Source organism: Corylus avellana, chromosome 5 (genome assembly GCF_965113065.1).
Source record: "Corylus avellana chromosome 5, dhCorAvel1.hap1.2, whole genome shotgun sequence".
In the NCBI taxonomy this organism is placed as follows: Eukaryota; Viridiplantae; Streptophyta; class Magnoliopsida; order Fagales; family Betulaceae; genus Corylus; species Corylus avellana.
Genome location: NC_142494.1, coordinates 3,998,761 through 4,018,611, shown reverse-complemented (window position 1 = coordinate 4,018,611; position 19,851 = coordinate 3,998,761). Strand labels below are relative to the sequence as shown.

The following is a 19,851-nucleotide window of genomic DNA, read 5'->3' as shown; positions in this document are numbered from 1 at the left end:
TTCCTTGCCTTTCTTCTTTAAGTATCATTGATTGCCCTATTACGTCACCAACATCAGTCAGAGAAACCAAGCCACGACCAGATCATGGGGAATCATCATCATCATCACTTTTCTACTCATTGTATGGAATGGATCTGTAGCCTAACGCAGCAATTATTCCCCAGGTTTTTAAGTCACCAATTTGACAGTAATTTTCTTCTTCTTGTTGTTCATCTTGTTTTACTCTGTCAAGCTTTTGATATATGATATATGATCATTTCATATGTGAAACCAACTGTTGGATGGAACAAACAAGGGTTCAAGAATAAACTCATTTTCAAACCTTGCCGACAATCAGATTTGCACAAGGCTCTCAATTATCCACTATTGTTTCCTATCTTTCACTTCAATATATAGCATTCTCACGGGTCTAATATATATCTTGCTTCTTTTTTCTTTTATGTTTTTTAAATATTTCTTGTGTTTCGTCATGTCCATTTGGATTTGTAATTTCAAAACGTGGGATTTAAAAATAGTGATTTTAAAAGGTGTCATTTTTTAAAATGCAATTAAGCATCAAGTAGATCATGATTTGAAAAAGCGGATTTTTTAACTTGTTCAAAACCTAATATTCTTTATAAACACATTCACAGATGATACATTTTTTGTAATTAATTTTGTTTAAAATTGCACTGATGGCCTATGAAATTGTAGAACCAAACGGTAGTATCAAGTATTGGAAAAAGATTTATGATAGATCAGGAAAGTCTTTCACATCCCAAATTTTCTTAAAAACTCAATAAAATTTTTGCGCTACTCTGGGTTTTCTCATAATCAAATAAAGATTTAGACAGATTATTTTTATTATTATTGTTACTGGAGTCTAACCGCAACTCACTCTGTCCATAGATTGATTTGACCTTTTTACTGTTTTCATTGGAAAATTTTGAGTTATTGTTGAGTTTATTATTTTGTTTTTAATTGTCAGCAGGGACATATTCAATTCATGAAATGGTGTGAGATTGGTCGATTTCTGAAATATGCTCGGATATGTCAGCCTCACTTGTAGAAAAAACAATTGACAATATATAGAGGACTTCCATGATGAGGAAGATCGGGTGAGTAAATGTTGTAAGAATGACAATGAGCTGAGCCTGTGAAAAGGGAACATTCAATTAACCATATTTATTTATAATCAGTATTCTGCCTACAATTTGGTCAACACTTTTGATCAGCATTTAGAACATTGAAAGACATTATATAGAATCCTAGGTGTCCTTAAAAGCCATCTAACATGTATTTTGCATTTGCAGGTTCTTCCACTTGCTTGAAAGCATTTTAATCCCTAAACACAGTGATAATGCTTGCTTGTCTTCAAGTGAGATTTGTTGAAGTGCTCCAATGGTAGTGACTGGAATTGAAGATCATGTTAGCCAACCACTCTGTTTATGTGTCTCTTGTTAGCGTGATGCTTTTGTTAGTGCTGCCTTTGCATATATTCTTTGCAATTTATATTCATGGTTCTGTTGTATCTAAATAGGCTTTTATAAAATTCAGTATTTTTAATGTGTTAGAAATTTAAAATATTAGGCACTGATGCCTGGATCATAGTGATCTCACTTTCAAGGCCGGATGGAAGGATATACTTACGATGAACCAGAAAACAAGCTTGAATCTGAACCAGACAATAAGTAACGACACTCCAAGTTAATTAAATGTAATTTTTTAAATTTTGGACTTAATATATAGGTATAGCCCCCTGCTTAAGTTTTTTCTAAAAAAAATTTCAATTTTTTTTTTGAAAATTTAGCCCGGCCAATTTTTTTTTTTAAAAGCCCAGCCCCTCATTTTTTTTTTTTTTAAAAAAAACCTAACCTAACTCAGCCCCTTATCATTTCTTTCTCTATAATCTGTCAACGCCGTCAACGGGTTCTTCACTTCTTCTCTTGCTTCTATCAGCTCCACTGCTCCAGCCTCCTGAGTCCTGAGGTATGCCGTATGTGGGTTTTCTTAAAGAGTAATGATCAAGTTATGTGGGGAGGGGGGATTTGGTTCAGGCCATAAGTTATGTGGGTTTTCTTCAAGGGTCATGGCCCATGATGGGGTTTTGCTGGTTTTGGGGAAATTTTGGTTATTACTTGTTAGTATTGTTTGGTTGGTTCTGGTTATTGGGTGTTTACCGTGTTTATTGTTTTGTTGTTCTTTTGGAGGGACGGATTTGGGCTTTATGGGTGGTGTTTTTTAACGAATTATGCTTAACTGTGTTATTGCCTTATTGGGTTGGTTCTGGTTCTTGGATTATGGATTTATAGTTGTTTGTTCTCATTTTGGCGGGATTGATTAGGAGTATTTGAAATCATGATAATTATATGGATGTGTATGCTGATGAACAGTTTTTGGATGCATCATGAGTATTTGTTTTATGAGTTATGAGTTATTATCTTATTGATATATTGATTAGTCTTGTTTTGATTCTTTCAGTGTCTACAATAACTACCGAATGAGTATTCTCAATCTCAGTTATGAAGATTGTTAAAATAATACTTCGTAACAAAATGGAAGATGAGTTGGTATATATTTATGAAATCTCGTAAATATACTTTTTGTGATACACATACCATATTATAATTTATATTTTTAATTGTATTTACAATATTATAATAAAAATATAATATATAAAGAGAACAACAAAAAAAAAGTTTATCATTATATTTTGAGAAATGCTTGGCTTCATTAAAAGTTCATCTTTTAACTATTTTAATCATAGGTGGCATGACCCATTTTAAAATTAATAGATTTTAAATAATAAATTAATAGATTTTTGAAAAATGTGTCATGCAACCTAGAATTAAAATGGCAAAAAAATGAACTTTTTAATGAAGCCAAGCATTTCTCTTATATTTTATTATTTTATTCACGCCCCTACATGAATGAATTCCTAGATCTGCCACATATACAGCGATGGATATTCTATTTCCGTTGTTGTTTGTAATTCTAGTCTATTCGGTTTCTTTAGAAGCTAGTCTAGATCTATGTTTTTAAGGATGAATCTCTTACTCCCGATGGTTTTACCTATCATAGTGGGCCTCAGCATTCATTGATTGTATTTTCAGGTGACTTCCACCATTCTGGTTTCCATTAAGTGTTTTGATCAGGTTCTAGTTGTCTATCTAGCTAGCTTGAGTTTCTCAATTGTTAGAAGTGTAGGTTTTTTTTTTTTTTTTTTTTTTTTTTTTTTAGAAAAAAAAAAAAAAATGATACAAACGTAAATGAAGGGATCAAATCTGATGGAAAAGCTCTGCTGGCAGCCCTATGATTAAAAGTTGATAATAGATTAATATAGTCATGTATTCAAACTCGATGGCTCGCTCCATTCTACTGTATATATATATTTTTGAACATTTCGATTACTGCCCCATAATTTACATTTCGATAACTCAAAAGATAAGATTCGTGAACTAAAATATGAGACAAACGCACATGGCTCCATCGGTTCTGATGGAAACCCTATGCAACTACCCCTTAATTTAACAGTTGGTTTACTCAGAAGATAAAGATTCGTGAACTAAAATATGAGAGAAATGCACATGGCCGCATTATCTTATTGACTTCTTTCAAATTTAATTTTCAAGTAAACAATGCAAGTATGCAGCGCCCCTATGAATGAATACTAGGCCATTGTCCATGTCCATCCTCTTCACGGCTAGAAAACACATCTTCCTTAATTCTACTCGATCTTCAACATCTCTCGCTGAATCAGCAGCAGCTTTGAGCTAGCATTCACTCGATTTATGGTTTATAATACCTCAACAACATTTCGAAAGAATAAATCCACGCCAACAATTTGTTCATTATAATGTACTATATATTAAAGGACAACATGCATGCAAAATCTCCAACGGTAGAGGAATTCTAAAACTATTACAATGATCGGATTTGAATGGGTGGTTGTAAATGAAACAACAAAACAAATCCAACTTAAACTTACAACAATTTGAAACATGACCTTCGTATATTCCTTCATTACACACATATCCCAAAAAATGTTGACTTGTCATAATGGACCACCATACTAAATATTTAGGGTCATTACAGGTATCTACGCATCTTCTTTTCCAAATCGAACCAACTTGTATATAGCCTTAAAATGGGTCATAGGATTAAGGCAATTAAGGTGAGATTGGATGAAATCGCGGTTGATAGGATCAAATTTGACTTCATTGAGCACCCAACAGAGACACGGTTTGAGCATAGGAGGAGAAAATATACACACTCCTCTGTACATGAGGAAGAAGTCGCGTCATTGGGAGAGGTTAAAAAGAAGGATGTTAAAAAGTTGTTATTGGATTCCAACGTGGAAAAGAATGTTTCTATCATTCCCATTGTTGGAATTGGTGGACTAGGCAAGACCATGTTTGCTCAATATGTATTTACTGTCTAGGTCCCTCCTGTGCTGCTTCTAACAGATTAATGCTATTATGATCAATCTCAAGTAAAATAATAATAATTGGTCTCTCCAGTCTGTCCAAGAGTACCCTATATTAATTGAAATATGAAAACTACAGTCTTATGAATTAGTTGTTCAAATCATTTACCATTTATTCAAAGAAAAAAAAAAAAAAATCATTTGACCTTTTTGTTATTGGGGTTCAAATCAATCACCCGTCAAACAAGTTTTAACTCTACCGGATTTTTGATTGATAGAAATTAATTACTTTTTATTTGGCTGTTCTTTTAACTTGGACGTGAAGAAACAAAAAAAAAAAAAATATTTGAATACCTTTGGTCCTTTGGATGTTACCAAGGCCTCTGCAACCCATGACCAAACGGAGTTACTCAAATCAAAAGGTTAAAAAGGTACCTGTTTTTGCTTAGAACCTGTAAAGTAGGCCCAAAAATACACCATCGAGGTCAACCTCGTACTTTCGTTATAAAGATTATTTAACTTATTTAACGTGAGTAATTATATAAATTAATTTTCAAAAAAAAAAAAAAAATCTTTATTTCTACAAGTAAACATAGTAAAATTAACTTTATTCTTATCATAATTCCTTCTTCTCCTATTTTCCTTTACAACTCCTAATCTTTATAATCTATTGATCTCTCATCTCACTCTTTGCTCTACTACCACTCCATTAAATTTTCTTGATATACCTAATCTTTATAATCTATTTGATCTTAAATATTAATTAAATAATTATTAGTTTTTTTTAAATGTCTATGTAGTGATTTAGAATAAATGATTATTAATTAAACATTATTTTATATCACAAAAAAATTAAATGCATCATGATATTATTTGTTAGAGATGATATATAAGCAAAAGTTGAGTACGTAAAATTGTTTGATTAGTAGAGCATTCGTAGCAGCTTGATCAAACTAGTTTTTTTTTTTTGCAATTTTGGTGAGCCAAATCACTAAAAATTATTTAAAAAAAAAAAAAAAGAAGTCCCCAATAACCTCCGCAAAATAGTTATTTTGGTTTGCTAAATGATTAGTACTCGATCACTATCTACTCACCAAATGGATAAAAAGTAAAAAAATATTTCTCTCTACCTCCCTATTCTTTGAAAAAAGTTAGAAAAGAATAAAGAACATTTAAATGGAATAATGAACATAGATTGTTAAAATGGTGAGCCTGGAGGAGGTCCTTTCAAAAAGTCAGTAGTTAAAATAGAGAAAAGTATACTGTTTAGTTATTTTGGTGAGTAAAATTTGACGAAGCTGCTATTTTTAATTTTTAAAAATTTGTAATATTTCCTTCATTTTCTTAGTTTTAATTTCTATTGGAAGAAGATAATGTTTTTCATGATTGATTTTGGATTGTTAGTCACGTCAGCTTATTTCCACTCTCATATCAATTCTGAAAAGTTTTTTTTTTTTTTTATTAAAAAACAGAGATTTTCGTCTTTACTATCATTCAGTCAGCTGTAATAATATTTAATGCAATTATATGGCATAATATATACTTTGATCTCAATGAAGAGGGAGAGAGAAAAAATGAGAAGGGAAAGAGGCTGCTGAGAAAATGGAAAGAAAAAAAAAAAAATGAGAGAAACGAAAAGCAAAAAGGGAGAGAGAGAAATTATATTTGTTTAATCAATAGGTGAGTAAACAGTAATTTTTAAATTTGGTGAGTACTGTTCATCTCACTACTTTTTTTTGTTATAGTAGTGAGGCTGAACAGAGGACATATAGGTCATTTTGGTTAAATTGCCTCACCAAAATAATTAAAAAATAATTTTGGTGAGGCTGCAAGGAGTGCTTTTAAGGGTTTTGTCAAATACTTTTATAGTAATTATTTCATATGCATAGAAAACAAAACTAATTCTCGATTTAGATTAAGTTTGGTACGTAGTTTATAATATTATAAAATTTCTTTGGTCAATTCAGTGGATATTTAAAAATTACTGGCAGAATTTTTATTTTTACTTTTTTAACAAAAATGCCCAACGCAGCTTCATCAAGATGAGTGGGGGATCTATGATGGTTTTCACTGCATAGACATTCTCATTGCAGAATTTGAACCATCTAGTGTGTACTAGGACACTTTTGAGAATATTTTTGAATCCACTAAACCACACCCTAGCTAGCTAGATGATACAAAAATGGTTAGATGATAAGATCTAAGAACTAAAATATGGAGATCATTAGGCCAATTAGGCAATTGCCTAAGACGCCCAATTTAATAAGGCCTTCCAACTTCAAAGGCAAAAAACATAATATAGACACCCATCCAAGAGGAGGGAAGATCTAGATTTAGATCTTCTCTTCTCCCCTTTCACAGTAGCAGTGTTTGGCGTTTTCTCTGTAGGCTCCACCGGTTTCCGTTTCTAGCGGGTTGCTGTAGATCTAGTTTGTAGATCTAGATCTAGTCTCTTCAGCCTTAGATCTGGTTGTCTTCTTCAGCCAAGGCGTGTCTTCCGAAGGAATGTCTACGATGCCGTGCTTCTCCGCTGCTGCTTGTGGGGTTTTTGTTTTTGTTTTTTGTTTTTTATTTTATGGTTCTAGCTGTTGGGCTGAGGACGTGAATAATGCTTCTAGCTTTCGGGTCGAGAGAGGAATGGTTTGGGTGTGGGTATTTTGCTCATACTTGGAAAATGGCTTCCTGTACCTCGAAAGGAGTCTACGTTAGCAGATCTGTTCTATAAACTAAAGATCGGTCTAAGATAGCGGATGTTTGATGTCATAGATTAGTTTTTCATTATAAGATTCGTATGTTTTTTTATTTTTTAACATGTAATCTTTTAGCTTTGGCTATGATCTTGCAGAACTGTATGTTTTGTGATTATAAGAGCTTTTATGCTCTTGACACTATTAATCAAATCAGATTGATTTTCTTTAAAAAAAAAAAAAAAAAATGAGAGAAATTAACGCACATGGCCACGTTAGATCTGATGGACTCTTTTCAAATTTAATGAATGTAAGTCGGTGGGTGGGTGAAGGCAACGGAAATAAAAAGATACTAAATTGGGTGGGTGAAGAAAGCAACTCCCCGACACACTTGACGTTACACCAACTTTGCCTTGGATTCTTATGCATCACGACGCCTACATCTTGTCTGTATTCTTAGAAATTGATGAGACCATCATATTTAATTTGGATTCGCACAATAATTCAAACTTTATAATACATTAATACATTAATAATCTTGTATTCAAACTCGATGGCTCTCTCAATACTATTATTATTATTTTTAATTTCTTTCTTTCTTCAATATTTTTTTAATGTTTCTTTTTGTTTTTGGATTTTTTTATAGGCATGTTGGTTCTTTTTATGGCAATTGGCGATGTCCATCCGCTTCACAGCAAACACATCTTCCTTAATTCTCCAGTTCGACACCTCGATCCCACTGAATCAACAGCAGCTTTTAGCATTCACTCGACTTACGAACAACAAATGGCTGAATCGGTTCTTTTCAACATAGCTGCGGGTATGATTAAGAGTTTCGGCTTTCTTGCTCTCCAAGAGACTGGACTGCTCTCTGGTTTCACAGACGAGCTTAAAAGGTTGGGGAACACGGTTTCCACTATCCAAGCTGTGCTTTTGGATGCGGAAGAGAAGCAGGCCCAGAACCATGAGGTCAAAGATTGGCTTGAGAAGCTCAAGGATGCCATGTACGATGCCGACGACTTGCTGGATGATTACTCCACTGAACTTTTGCGGCGACAAGTGATGACACGGGATAAGAAGGCAAAACAGGTACGGATCTTCTTTTTTTCAAATCCAACCAGCTTGCATATTTACTCTGGGTATACATGCGGATGTGAATGCATTCGCGCTGTTATTGCTGTGAATGAATGCGGTTATGCTTTTCGCATTTTAGGTAATGGGCCTATTTTAATCTCTTGCTTGGGTTTTCTTTGGACCTCTATCAGAACCTATTTTAGATGATTTTGAAAATAATTTAGACCATTTTTTAGTGTTTTTAACTTGTTTAATTAATTTCTTTTTTTAAACCCTAATATTTTGAAAATATATTGATCTCACATTACTTTTGCCTTTTTGCCCAAGTGAATGAGTGAATTGTGAAGAGAAAAAACCAAAAACAATGTAAACATAACATATATTTGATCAAAAATGATATCGTTTTGGCGAATTTAATAAATATAATATATAAAAAATATAAAAGTATTATATATAAAGAATATGTGGATGCTGTTATTAACCGCATCTGCATCCGCATCCACATGTGCGGATAACGAATGCAGATGGTTAATATCCACATGCATGTATATCCCTAATATTTACAAAATTCAACGTCATTATTACCTATCGTTTCATAGTTTATATTAATACCTTAACAACATTTCGAAAGAATAAATCCACAACAACAATTTGTTCATTATAATTGTAAACCCAACTATTCAATGGTAGGATAATTCTATAACTATTACAACGATCGGATTCGAATGGGTTGTTTTAAATAAATAAATAAATAAATAAAATAAATAATCTAACTTAAACTATATAATTACAATTCCAGTCATGACCTTCATATTTTCCTTGGTTACAAACATAGCCCAAAAATTCTTTAACTATCAAAATGGAGGATACTAAATATTTGGGGTGTATTACAGGTATACCCCTTCTTTTCCAAATCGAACCAGCTTGCATATAGCCTTAAAATGGGTCATAGGATCAAGGCAATTAGGGCAAGACTAGATGAAATCACAACTGATAGGATCAAATATGGCTTCACCGAGCGCCATATAGGGACACAATTTGAGCATAAGAAGAGAGAAAATACACACTCTTTTGTACATGAGGAAGAAGTCATTGGAAGAGAAGGTGAAAAGAAGGCCGTTAAAGAGTTGTTATTGAATTCCAATGTGAAAGAGAATGTTTCGATCATTCCCATAGTTGGGATTGGTGGACTAGGCAAGACCACGCTTGCTCAATATGTGTACAATGACGAGGAGGTCGAAAGACATTTTGATTTGAGGTTGTGGGCATGCGTCTCTGATTCTTTTGACGTGAAAATTGTTGTTGCAAAGCACATAGAATCTGCCACTAAGAAGAGACTTGAAAGCCATGAGATGGATTTGTTGCAAAGTCAGCTTAGAGCAGAAATTGATGGGAAGAGATATTTACTTGTTTTAGATGATGTATGGAACGAGAATCGCGATACATGGTTGAGGTTGGAAACATTTTTATTGGGTGGCTTGAGGGGAAGCAAAGTTTTGATTACTACACGCAGCATAAAAGTTGCAGAGATTACTGGCACATTGTCTCCGTATCTTTTGGGAGGTCTATCCGAAAGCAATTCTTGGAATTTATTTAAGAGAATGGCATTTAAAAATGGGGAAGAGCCAAAGAATCCAAAGCTAGTAGAAATAGGAAGGGAGATCGTACAAAGGTGTGTGCAAGTTCCTCTTGCTATAAGGACTATAGGGAGTCTATTATATTTCCAAAATTCAGAAGCTGATTGGTTGTATTTTAAAAACAATGAACTTTACAAAATAACTCAACAAGACAATGGTATTTTCCCAATACTTAAGTTGAGTTATGATCATCTCCCGTCAAAATTGAAGCAATGCTTTGCCTTTTGTTCATTGTATCCAAAAGATACTTACATTGAAGTGAAGTATTTGATTCAACTATGGATAGCTCAAGGCTTTATTCATTCATCAGATAGAAACAGATGTCTTGAAGATGTTGGTCGTGAGTATTTTATGGAATTGCTTCGGAGGTCGTTTTTCCAAGACATACAAAGAGGTGTTATGGGTGATATATCCAACTGCAAAATGCATGACCTTATGCATGATGTTGCGCGGTCAGTAGCCGGGGATGAGTGCATAATTTCAAATCCAAATGGAGAAATAGTAGTTGAAAGAACTCGTCATGTGGCATTTAATTCTTTAAATTCCTTGCCGGATATTCTAGCTCTTTTGTGCAAGGCTGACAAAATGAGAACCCTTCTTCTACGAATTCAACCATTTGCAATATTTGATGAAAGTCTGATTGCGAACATTGCAGCATTTGACTGGAATAAGCAGATTTATGATACACTTATTTCAAGTTTTAAATGCTTGCGTGCATTCAATATGAGTTGTACGAGTATTCAAAAAGTACCAAATTCCATCAGCAAGTTAAAGCATTTAAGATTTCTTGATCTTTCTTGGAATAAAGATATCAAACTACTCCCCACTTCTATAACTAAATTGCAAAATTTGCAAACATTAAGACTTGACTATTGTTGTGGGCTTAAAGAATTGCCTAAACACACAAGCAACTTGATCAACCTTAGGCATCTTACGTTTTTTGGGTGTGAGAGCTTGACTCATATGCTGCATGGACTGGGAAAGTTGACCGCTCTCCAAAGACTAACGTTTTACAAGTTAAGGACGAAGGAAAGTTGTGTTCGAAAGCAGGAGAGTGGGCTAGGCGATCTCGATGGTTTCAATGAGTTGAGGGGACAATTAGTTATCAAGGGTTTAAAGCACTTAAAATCTATTCCATTGGAAGCCAAGGCTGCAAACTTGGAGAGGAAGCAATACATTGACGATCTGTTCTTAAGTTGGGACCAAGAAGCTAATGATGATAGTGGTAAGGCAATTACAAATGATGAACAAGTGTTGGAAAACCTACGGCCACACCTAAATTTGAAAACGTTAACTATAGAAGGATATGCAGGTGTGAGGTTATCTAGCTGGGTGTCCTCACTCTCGAATTTGACTGATATGAGCATAGTGGGATGTAAATGGTGCCAACATATCCCACCATTGAACCGATTCCCTTTTCTCAAGTGTCTTAGTCTTTTGAACTTGAGTGCGCTGGAGTACATAAGCAATGATGGTAGTGACTTTTCCTCTTCTCCCCTAAAAAATCTCTGGCTTGATAAATTGCCTAAGTTGAAGGGATGGTCGAGGATAAGGGAAACAGTAACAGTAGCGCATGAGCCACATCATCATCTTCCATTATTCCCATCATTTCCTTGCCTTTCTATTTTGTATATTACTGATTGCCCTATGATGTCTCTAATACCAGACGTAGCACAAAAGAGCGAAACAACACCCTTCTCTTCATCCTCCTTTTCCGGTCTCTCCAAATTGAAGTCTCTTCATCTTCAAGGATTAAAGGAACTTGAATCTCTTCCGGAAGAGTGGCTGCAAAACTTCCCTTCTCTTGAGACTTTAAAGATTTGGAGCTGTCCGAAATTGCGAATATCTATGTCTCCCCTCCTTGGACATCTCACTGCTCTGAAAAACCTCTGTATTGGGAGCTGCAAGGAACTTATCAGCAATGAGAATGAAGATGGCGCACATTGCCTTGGACCTACAAGACTTGGTCATCTATCTATAGTAGATCTTCCAAACGTGGTTTCTCTCCCAAGAGAGCTTACAGATGTTACCACTCTGCAAGGGCTTCAAATTATTGATTGCCCTAGTTTGGTGTGTTTGCCGGATTGGATTGGTGACCTCACTTCTCTTCAAGAGCTTGGGATCCTCAATTGTCCCAATTTAATATCACTGCCCGAAGGTATGTGCCGCCTCACCTCTTTACGTCATTTGTGGATTGCAAAATGTCCTCGCTTGGAGGAAAGATGTGAACAAGAAACGGGAGAGGATTGGCCCAAGATTGCTCACATCCCAAACTTTCGAAATGGCGGCAATGGTAATTATTGGGAATGGAAAGAAAGCCAGGATAGCCAACTTGTTCAGGTTTTTTAAGTCACCAATTACTCTGTATTTTTTTATTTTTTTTATTTTTTTCTTCTTGTTCATCTTAATTTTACTCAGTGAGGCTTTTAATACATATCATATTTGATTTCATATGCAGGAAGTCAGGATGGCTTTTGAAGAATAGACACTTCTTCAGACCTTGCTGAGAATCAGATTTGTGCAAGGCTCTAACATTTCCAGTATTGTTTCCTATCTTTCACTTCAACGGCATTTCCAGTATTGTTTTCTTTATTTTTGCGTTGCAATTTAAAATTTAAATTCTACAAACGGTAGCATTACGTATGAGGTAAAAGACTTATAATATACCAGGGAAGTCAATCCCCTCCCAAATTTTCACAAAGATTTAATACAAATTTTGGCATTACTATGTTAGGATTTTCTCGATGTCAAATCTAGATCCTGTTGAACGTTTTGGGCACACTCTTTTCATTGTTACTGCTATTGGAGCCTAACTGCAAGTAGCTCCGTCCATGGATGAAATTTACATGTTTATTATTTTCACTGGAAAAGTTTTGAGTTATTGGTGAATTTGGTATTTGGTTTTTTTGATCGAAATGAGCAATTCATGAAATGGCTTGTGGGAATCATGTGGAGACTCCTAGCTGTTTGGATATGAAAATCTCACTTATTTAACGAAGGCAGAGACAGACAAGAGACTTGGTATAAGTTTATCTCTTTTATCTGATGGTGGAATTGTATTAGTGACAACACGTTTCAGAATTTGCTAAATCTTTTGACTTCTTTAGGCATAGAAACACTCATATATATACTACCAATGTTGAAATGTCAATTTTATTTCTTCTTCCTTATTTCACTCCAAGAATTTGATATTTTGGAGAAATTCTTATTTATCCCATTTCATATGCAGAAACAATTGAAGCGCTGACATAGTGACATACCAATTCGAATCTTCTTCACTCTGCAACTGTGCAATAAGTTGACAAGTCGGGAATTAGATCTCATTGCTTTCATCGTTACAATTGCTCATTCCACGATTGATTTCTTTACTTAAACCAACCACAATATCGATATCATCTTCTAAAAGATCGCAAGGTGCTAAAAGTTGAAGCAGTAGATGCGAGTGGAACCTGACCGAAGTTTTTTTGTGAAGAGGGTGCTCATCTTATCATTTGCTGAAAGGATTGAACTCCTCTTATATCGTCCTGTGAATTGTGATCCTCTTCATCTTACTTTATAAGTACTGGTTTGTGATTTTTATTTCTCTTTGCCGCTAGTTTCATGCTTCCACTTCCTCTTGCCTTGGAATTATGCCATTTTCAGTTAACTCGCTCCTTACTCCAAAACTCTCATTTCACAACTGAGGCGAAGAAGAGATCTATAAAATGAAGCTTTTTTCCCTCCAAAGGAAACCCTGGGAAAGAGGTAGAGCTGAAAGTGGTGCCTCCTCAAGAATCGTTTGGGTATTTATCCTGATTTCAACATGTTTTTTAAAATGTGTTTGATAGCTTTGTTTGGATTAGAAGCATGATCTTGATATTTAAATCTCGAGATGCACACATTGATAGTGAAACTGGCCACAATATAAGCAAAAGTCAGAGACATGAATCATTTTAAGGCATACAAACATGTAAAATAACAGATGTTAACACCCTAAAATTTTTGAAATTGCTCAGACAACCTCTAAATTCAACCACCCTTTATTAAGATGAGCTTGTCTAGTGTAAACCACCTTAATTTTCATTGATGCTCGATCTATGGGGCTGGGTCAGACTACGGCTCTGTTAGACTTGAAGGAGCGTCTGCAGTTTTTACTGTCTAGGTCCTCATGTGCAGCTTCCAGCGAGTAAATACTAATATAATCACGCACAAATAAAATAGTAACAGTTAATCTCTCCCACTTACCTTTTTTTAATTAGGAAAAAAAAGAAGAAGAAGAAGAAGAAGATGAGCTTGTCTAAGTATCATGGCTTTGTGCAGGCAAAGGTATATGTAGACAGAGCACCATTATTTCAAACAACACAGCCCCTTGCAAATTTCACATTTAGCAGATCAATCATTTACCTTTTTGTTAAATCAATCAAGGCCAACCTCGTACTTTCCTTATAAAGATTATTTAACTTCTTTTCATAATTCCTTCTTCTCCTCTTTTCCTTTACAACTCCTAATCTTTATAATCTATTGATCTCTCATCTCACTCTTTGCTCTACTACCACTCTATTACACATTTTTTATTGATATACCTACTCTTAAACTATTAATTAAATGATTATTACTTTAAGTCTTTTATATCACATTTAGCAAATTAAATGCATCATCATATTATTTGTTAGAGATGATATATAAGCAAAAGTTGAATACGTAAAATTGTTAAAAAATTAGTAAGGGTTTTGTCAAAATCTTTTAAAAAGTAATTATTTCATATACATAGTAAGCAAAACTAATTCTTGATTTAGAATAAGTATGGTAGTTTATAAAATTATGAAAATTTCTTTGGGTTGATAGTGGAATTTGTTTCAGAATTTGCTGCATCTTTGACTTCTTTAGGCATAGAATATAGAACCACCTATACCAATGTTAAAATGTCAATGCTATTGCTTCTTCCTTTTTTCACTCTTAAGGGTTTTGATATTTTGGAGAATTTCTGATTTTCAATCATACGCAGAACCAATTGAAGCACTGACATATATGGATTTAAGATTTGAAACTTCTTCACGCTGCAACTATGCAATAAGTTGACATATATTGTCCTGTGTTCCACTTCATCTGGCTTTTCAAGTGCTGGCTTGGTTTCCATGCTTCTCTTGCTTAAAGCTTTAAGCTTTGATCGTGCTTAGCATTTGTGACTGAAACATGAATATGCTTCTCTTATGGATGTGACATTTTGTGAGTGAAACTTGACTGGACTTAGATTTCATTTTAAGAATTGAAAGTAAATACTGATTTCACATTAATATGCAAGTTTAATAGTTCAATTCTACCACAACTGGATTCTTTGAGGGCACTAAATGCAACATGTGTTTATTGGATTTTGTTGAGTTTAAACACATGGGTGGAAAAGAATTTAAGTTTCATATTACAAAGATTAGACAAGTATGAATGGTTAATGTAACACAATAAACCCAATTGCATTATTTATTTAGTTTTAATAACAACCTGAAAGGAATTCCAATTGCATAATGGTGTGCTCATCTGCACAGCAGGCTTTCCATTGATGAAAGATTTTTCTTGCATGCAAACTAATTAGCAGTCTTATTCAATTCTTCTACCGTATGCCTTTCTCATAAAACTATTATATCTGAACAATTATTTATGGCTATGAGCTAGTTGGCTCAACCAACTTCAATTTCATGTGTTTTCTGTAACTTTACAAGTTGGAACTGAAGTTTGTGATTTTGTTCTGCAGATTGATGTTGATATTGCAACTCATATACAAGTCAAGGAGGATGGACTTAAGAGGAGGTTTGCTACTTGTGATTAAGTTGTCTTTTAGCATTATAATTTGTTGTTCATTTTTATGTTCTTGTGGTTCTACCTTCGCACAATCCAACCTATTGGGAGGTCATACTCTGAATGAAGTTTGATACTTTTTTGCAAAGAATGGGTGCGTTTTTCTTATGCATTTTTCTCTCCAATTTACAGCTTACTTTATATAGAGACAGCAGATAGACTTGGATTACAAGTAGAAATCATCAAAATCATTGCTGATATCAACATTGATGTGGAATCAGCAGATCATTGACTAAGAAGTATGCTCTCTCTCAATCTCTCTCTCGGTAAATTGTACCAAATCATCCTTGAGCTATATAAATAAAAATCCTTTGTTTAAATTGTGTGCTTCATGAATTTGAGTTATGGTTCTTAGTTACATTTTGTGACTCGATCCCTTCTAGTTACCTTGAAAACGACTAGTTATCAATAATGTTTGTCAAGTAAACCTTCTCCTTCGCAATGGGTTTTTTAATTTTAAAAATGAGCATATATTTCCCATTGCTATTTTCTGACTTGGTAATCTTGGCAGCTCATAGGAGCATATGGTTGTGCATTTTCAGTATAATGTAGTTTCCTTGTGCATATCTTTTTTTCATATATGACCTCAACTTCTTAAATGAATTCTTGACAAGTACTTGGAAACTATTGTACATGTTAACAAATGTCGTTGCTCCTTTTTGTTTCATTCAGGTTAATGTGCGGGGATCTTGTCAAGGAGTACTGCTTTCTCTTTTGCAGCAATTAGCTTAGTTGTGATATCTATAACGATCTACCCTAAAAACTTGTTTGGATGATAGATGTGGCTATTGTCATAATCCCAACAGAATTGATGAGTGCAATACATTTGTGGCCCATCTTGATCAACCATCAACGTAGCTAGCTTACAATTACTAGTTCTGAGCTCACCAGTGTACGGCTTCTAATGCATGTCATGAATTCGATGCTCATCGTGACTTGTAAATGACTCTACTTTCTCTAAATCGTGCAAATTACATTAAGCCACACTGTTAATGTATTGTGGAGGTTGTGCAAATCTCACTGGGAGGGGTCCCAACTAGGGCTGTAAACGAGCCGAGCTTGGGCGAGCTTTGGCTGTCCAGGCTCGGCTCATTTATTTTGGAGTCAGGCTCGAGCTCGAGCTCGAGCTCGACTCGAGCCCGACTATGCTGCTCGACAGGGTATGTACCCTGCTCGAGCTCGAGCTCGACTATTTTGCTCGATCTCGAGCCAGGCTCGAGCTCGAGCTCGAGCTCGACTTTTTTTTTTTTTTTTTTTTTTGTAATTTAGATGTATTAGATTATAAAAATCATCCAGAATAATTTGCACCTTAAAATACTAAAGAATATTAAACAAACATATCAGATTAATGTCAACCTTACAATTAAAACTAACAAAATCAACTAAAATGCTAAAGAACATTAAACAAATATAATAGATTAATCCCAACATCACAATCATCCATACAAAATCAACTAAAATGTTAAAGAACATTAAACAAACATAAGACAGACGCAATCCAATGCATAGGTAGCGCAAATTCCTCTTCAACCCAAAAGCCAGGATAAAGTTCATGTCCACAACTCGAAGGTTTGGACTAAAATTCACATCCACGACCTAAAAGATCTGGATCAAAGTTCAGTACTTCAGTTCACATCCAAGCAGGCAGATCGAGTGGCCAAGCCTTATTACAAAACAGAAGAAAGAAAACCGAAATACTCAAACTCTAAGTAATAAATTCATATGAACTAATGGTCGTACACTCATACTTAAATTTTATGATCATATTATCTCACAATTAATATTAATATTATCTTAGATCTAAGATCATGTGATACATCATATATGTTTTATAAGAATAAAGTATATAATTATAATGTATTGATTAAATAACACAATAACTTATGCAGATATACCATATGATTATATAATGATTAATGATTATGTGATATATACGATTCCAATTTCCAAAGTATAAACTATCTAATTATAATATTTGTATTAAATGACACAATAACTTGTGCGGTTGTACTATATGATTATATCATATGATAAAATGATTAATGACAATATCATATATATATATATATATTTCTTATATGTTTTTATATTAATATATACATATATTATATATATAATATATATACACACATATACATAAATAACAAAAAAAAAAAACAAAGGTATATAATATATTTGTTATTATTGAGTAAATGAGTAATGTTGATTATATATTGTTATTTGTTACTTAATAAAAAATATACGAGCCGAGCTTAATAAGCGAAGCGAGCCTTATACGAGCCGAGCTCACGAGCTGCTCACGAGTTAGCCGAGTCGAGCCGAGCTTGTTTCGTTTAATATTCAAGCTAGGATTTGTGTTCACGAAGTGCTTCATATAATATTCGAGTCGAGCACGAGTCGATCTTATGCGAGCCGAGCCCGAGCTTGCTCGCGAGACGCTTCGCTCACTTAACAGCCCTAGTCCCAACCGTGTAGATTCAAAATTATCTTTAGGATTTGTGAAAGAGGCTAGGTTCTTCGGATTCGTATCGTAGCTTCGCTTTGTTACCTTGTCCAAAGTTTTCTACCGTAATGAAATTATGCATTTTGTATTCCATTTATTTTCCAATCTCTTTTACTATGTTAATATGTTATATGATTTTGTTCTATGCTCTGTCCTAGTCAATTTAGCTGAGGGGATTTTTTTTTTTCTTCTTTTTGTTTTGTTCTTCTATGTTAATTAATAAGTGGGATTTGGATAATTGATACGAAAAAAATTAAACAGTAATTGGCAAAGGGAAAAAAAAAAAAAAAGCAATAGCAATTTATTTCAAAAAAAAAAAAGACATTATTAGAACACTTATCATCAGTGACGATTGTGTATAGTTGTCACTAATGATGTGCATGTAATCATCAATGACAAGACGTTGCTGCTGAAAGGATTACTATTAGCGAAAACCTTATGTCGAAACCTGACTCTATGACTCTGCTGATGGCAACAACAGCAGCGCCACCAATTAATCAGCCGAGTTCGGTGATGGCGACGCTTGGCCCTGTGCATGGTTAGCTGCATTTTTCATTTTGTTTAATTTCTGATGGCATTGTTTTGCATTAGATTTTTTTTTTTTTTGGGAAACTTCACTTACTCCCACACAAACTTTCGCGCTTTTTGCAGACACCTCCTCATTGTTCAAAATCTCTCACTTTGGTGTATCCAATTTTGAGTTCCTTTCACTTTCCCCCTTCCGTTAGGATTTTCTGTAAAATTCTAACAGACCTCTCCTCACGTGCCGTGCATGTGTTTTTTTATTTATGAAACACCCGTTATACCCCTCTCTTATTTGCTGAAACACTCGTCTTCCTCTCTCCCTCTCTTCACTTGCACACCACAAAAGTGACAAGATCAAAATATGGTTCAAGAATTGAAGTTTGATGATTTCTAAGGTTGGTGGCCACCTTAGAGGCAAGGGAATAAAGCTGAAATCAGGGTGGGTTGAAGGACGAAATTTGACAAGAATTAGTTTAGGACGATCTAATGGGTATGAAAATTATGTTTTAACTCAACTTCAACAAAACAGAGCTCTAAGTCTTTGCAGAAGGACAAAGACCCTCAAGGCCCAATTCCAATATATTATATAGCCTTCAAAAAAGTACTAGTGCCCAAGCCTCTTGTAAACAGAGAGACTCTCGTAAACCCATTTACATGGGTTCCATAGCTAACACAGCAAAAGCACAGCTTTTCCCCTCCGTTAACTCCACCAATCTTTTTCTCAACCAAAACACATTGTACCCCACACCCTGAAGGTCCTCCATACTCTTCCACAGATTGCTGTATTCAGCCCAGAAATCCTTTGCCGTCAAAGAATGGATTTCTTCGCCTGTTTCTTCAAATGCTCGATCCCACCAAGCCATCAAATTCTTCGTCGCCACTTCAGAGTAGCTTCGAAGCTGAAAAAAATGAGGACACTGAGGGATGCCTTTCAGAATTCGCGAAATGGTTATCAGTGGTAAATCTGACATGAAGCCGGTACAGAATTTTCTTCCATTAGCGAAACCATCTCGTTCTCTTTCTGGGTTGGTTGCTGAATGGGTTCAAAGGTAAAATGGGGTTTTCCTTAAATTTTCTCACATGTGCGGCACGTGCGAAGGGTTCTGTTAGGATTTCACAGAAAATTCTAACGGAAGGGGGAAAGTGGAAGAAAATCAAAATTAGATACACAAAAGTGAGAGATTTTGAACA

The 19,851-nt window shown here is 34.6% G+C and overlaps 1 protein-coding gene across 1 annotated transcript; it reads left to right on the top strand.

The window, feature by feature from the left end:
• The first annotated feature begins 7,733 nt into the window (after window positions 1-7,733).
• Window positions 7,734-13,252, top strand: LOC132180418 (putative disease resistance protein RGA1). Its single transcript, XM_088516896.1, has 4 exons — window positions 7,734-8,181; window positions 9,060-12,143; window positions 12,262-12,343; window positions 13,033-13,252. Exons 1-3 carry the CDS (start codon window positions 7,741-7,743, stop codon window positions 12,286-12,288), a joined length of 3,552 nt encoding a protein of 1,183 aa, XP_088373022.1. The 5' UTR covers window positions 7,734-7,740; the 3' UTR covers window positions 12,289-12,343; window positions 13,033-13,252.
• The last annotated feature ends 6,599 nt before the right edge of the window (window positions 13,253-19,851 follow it).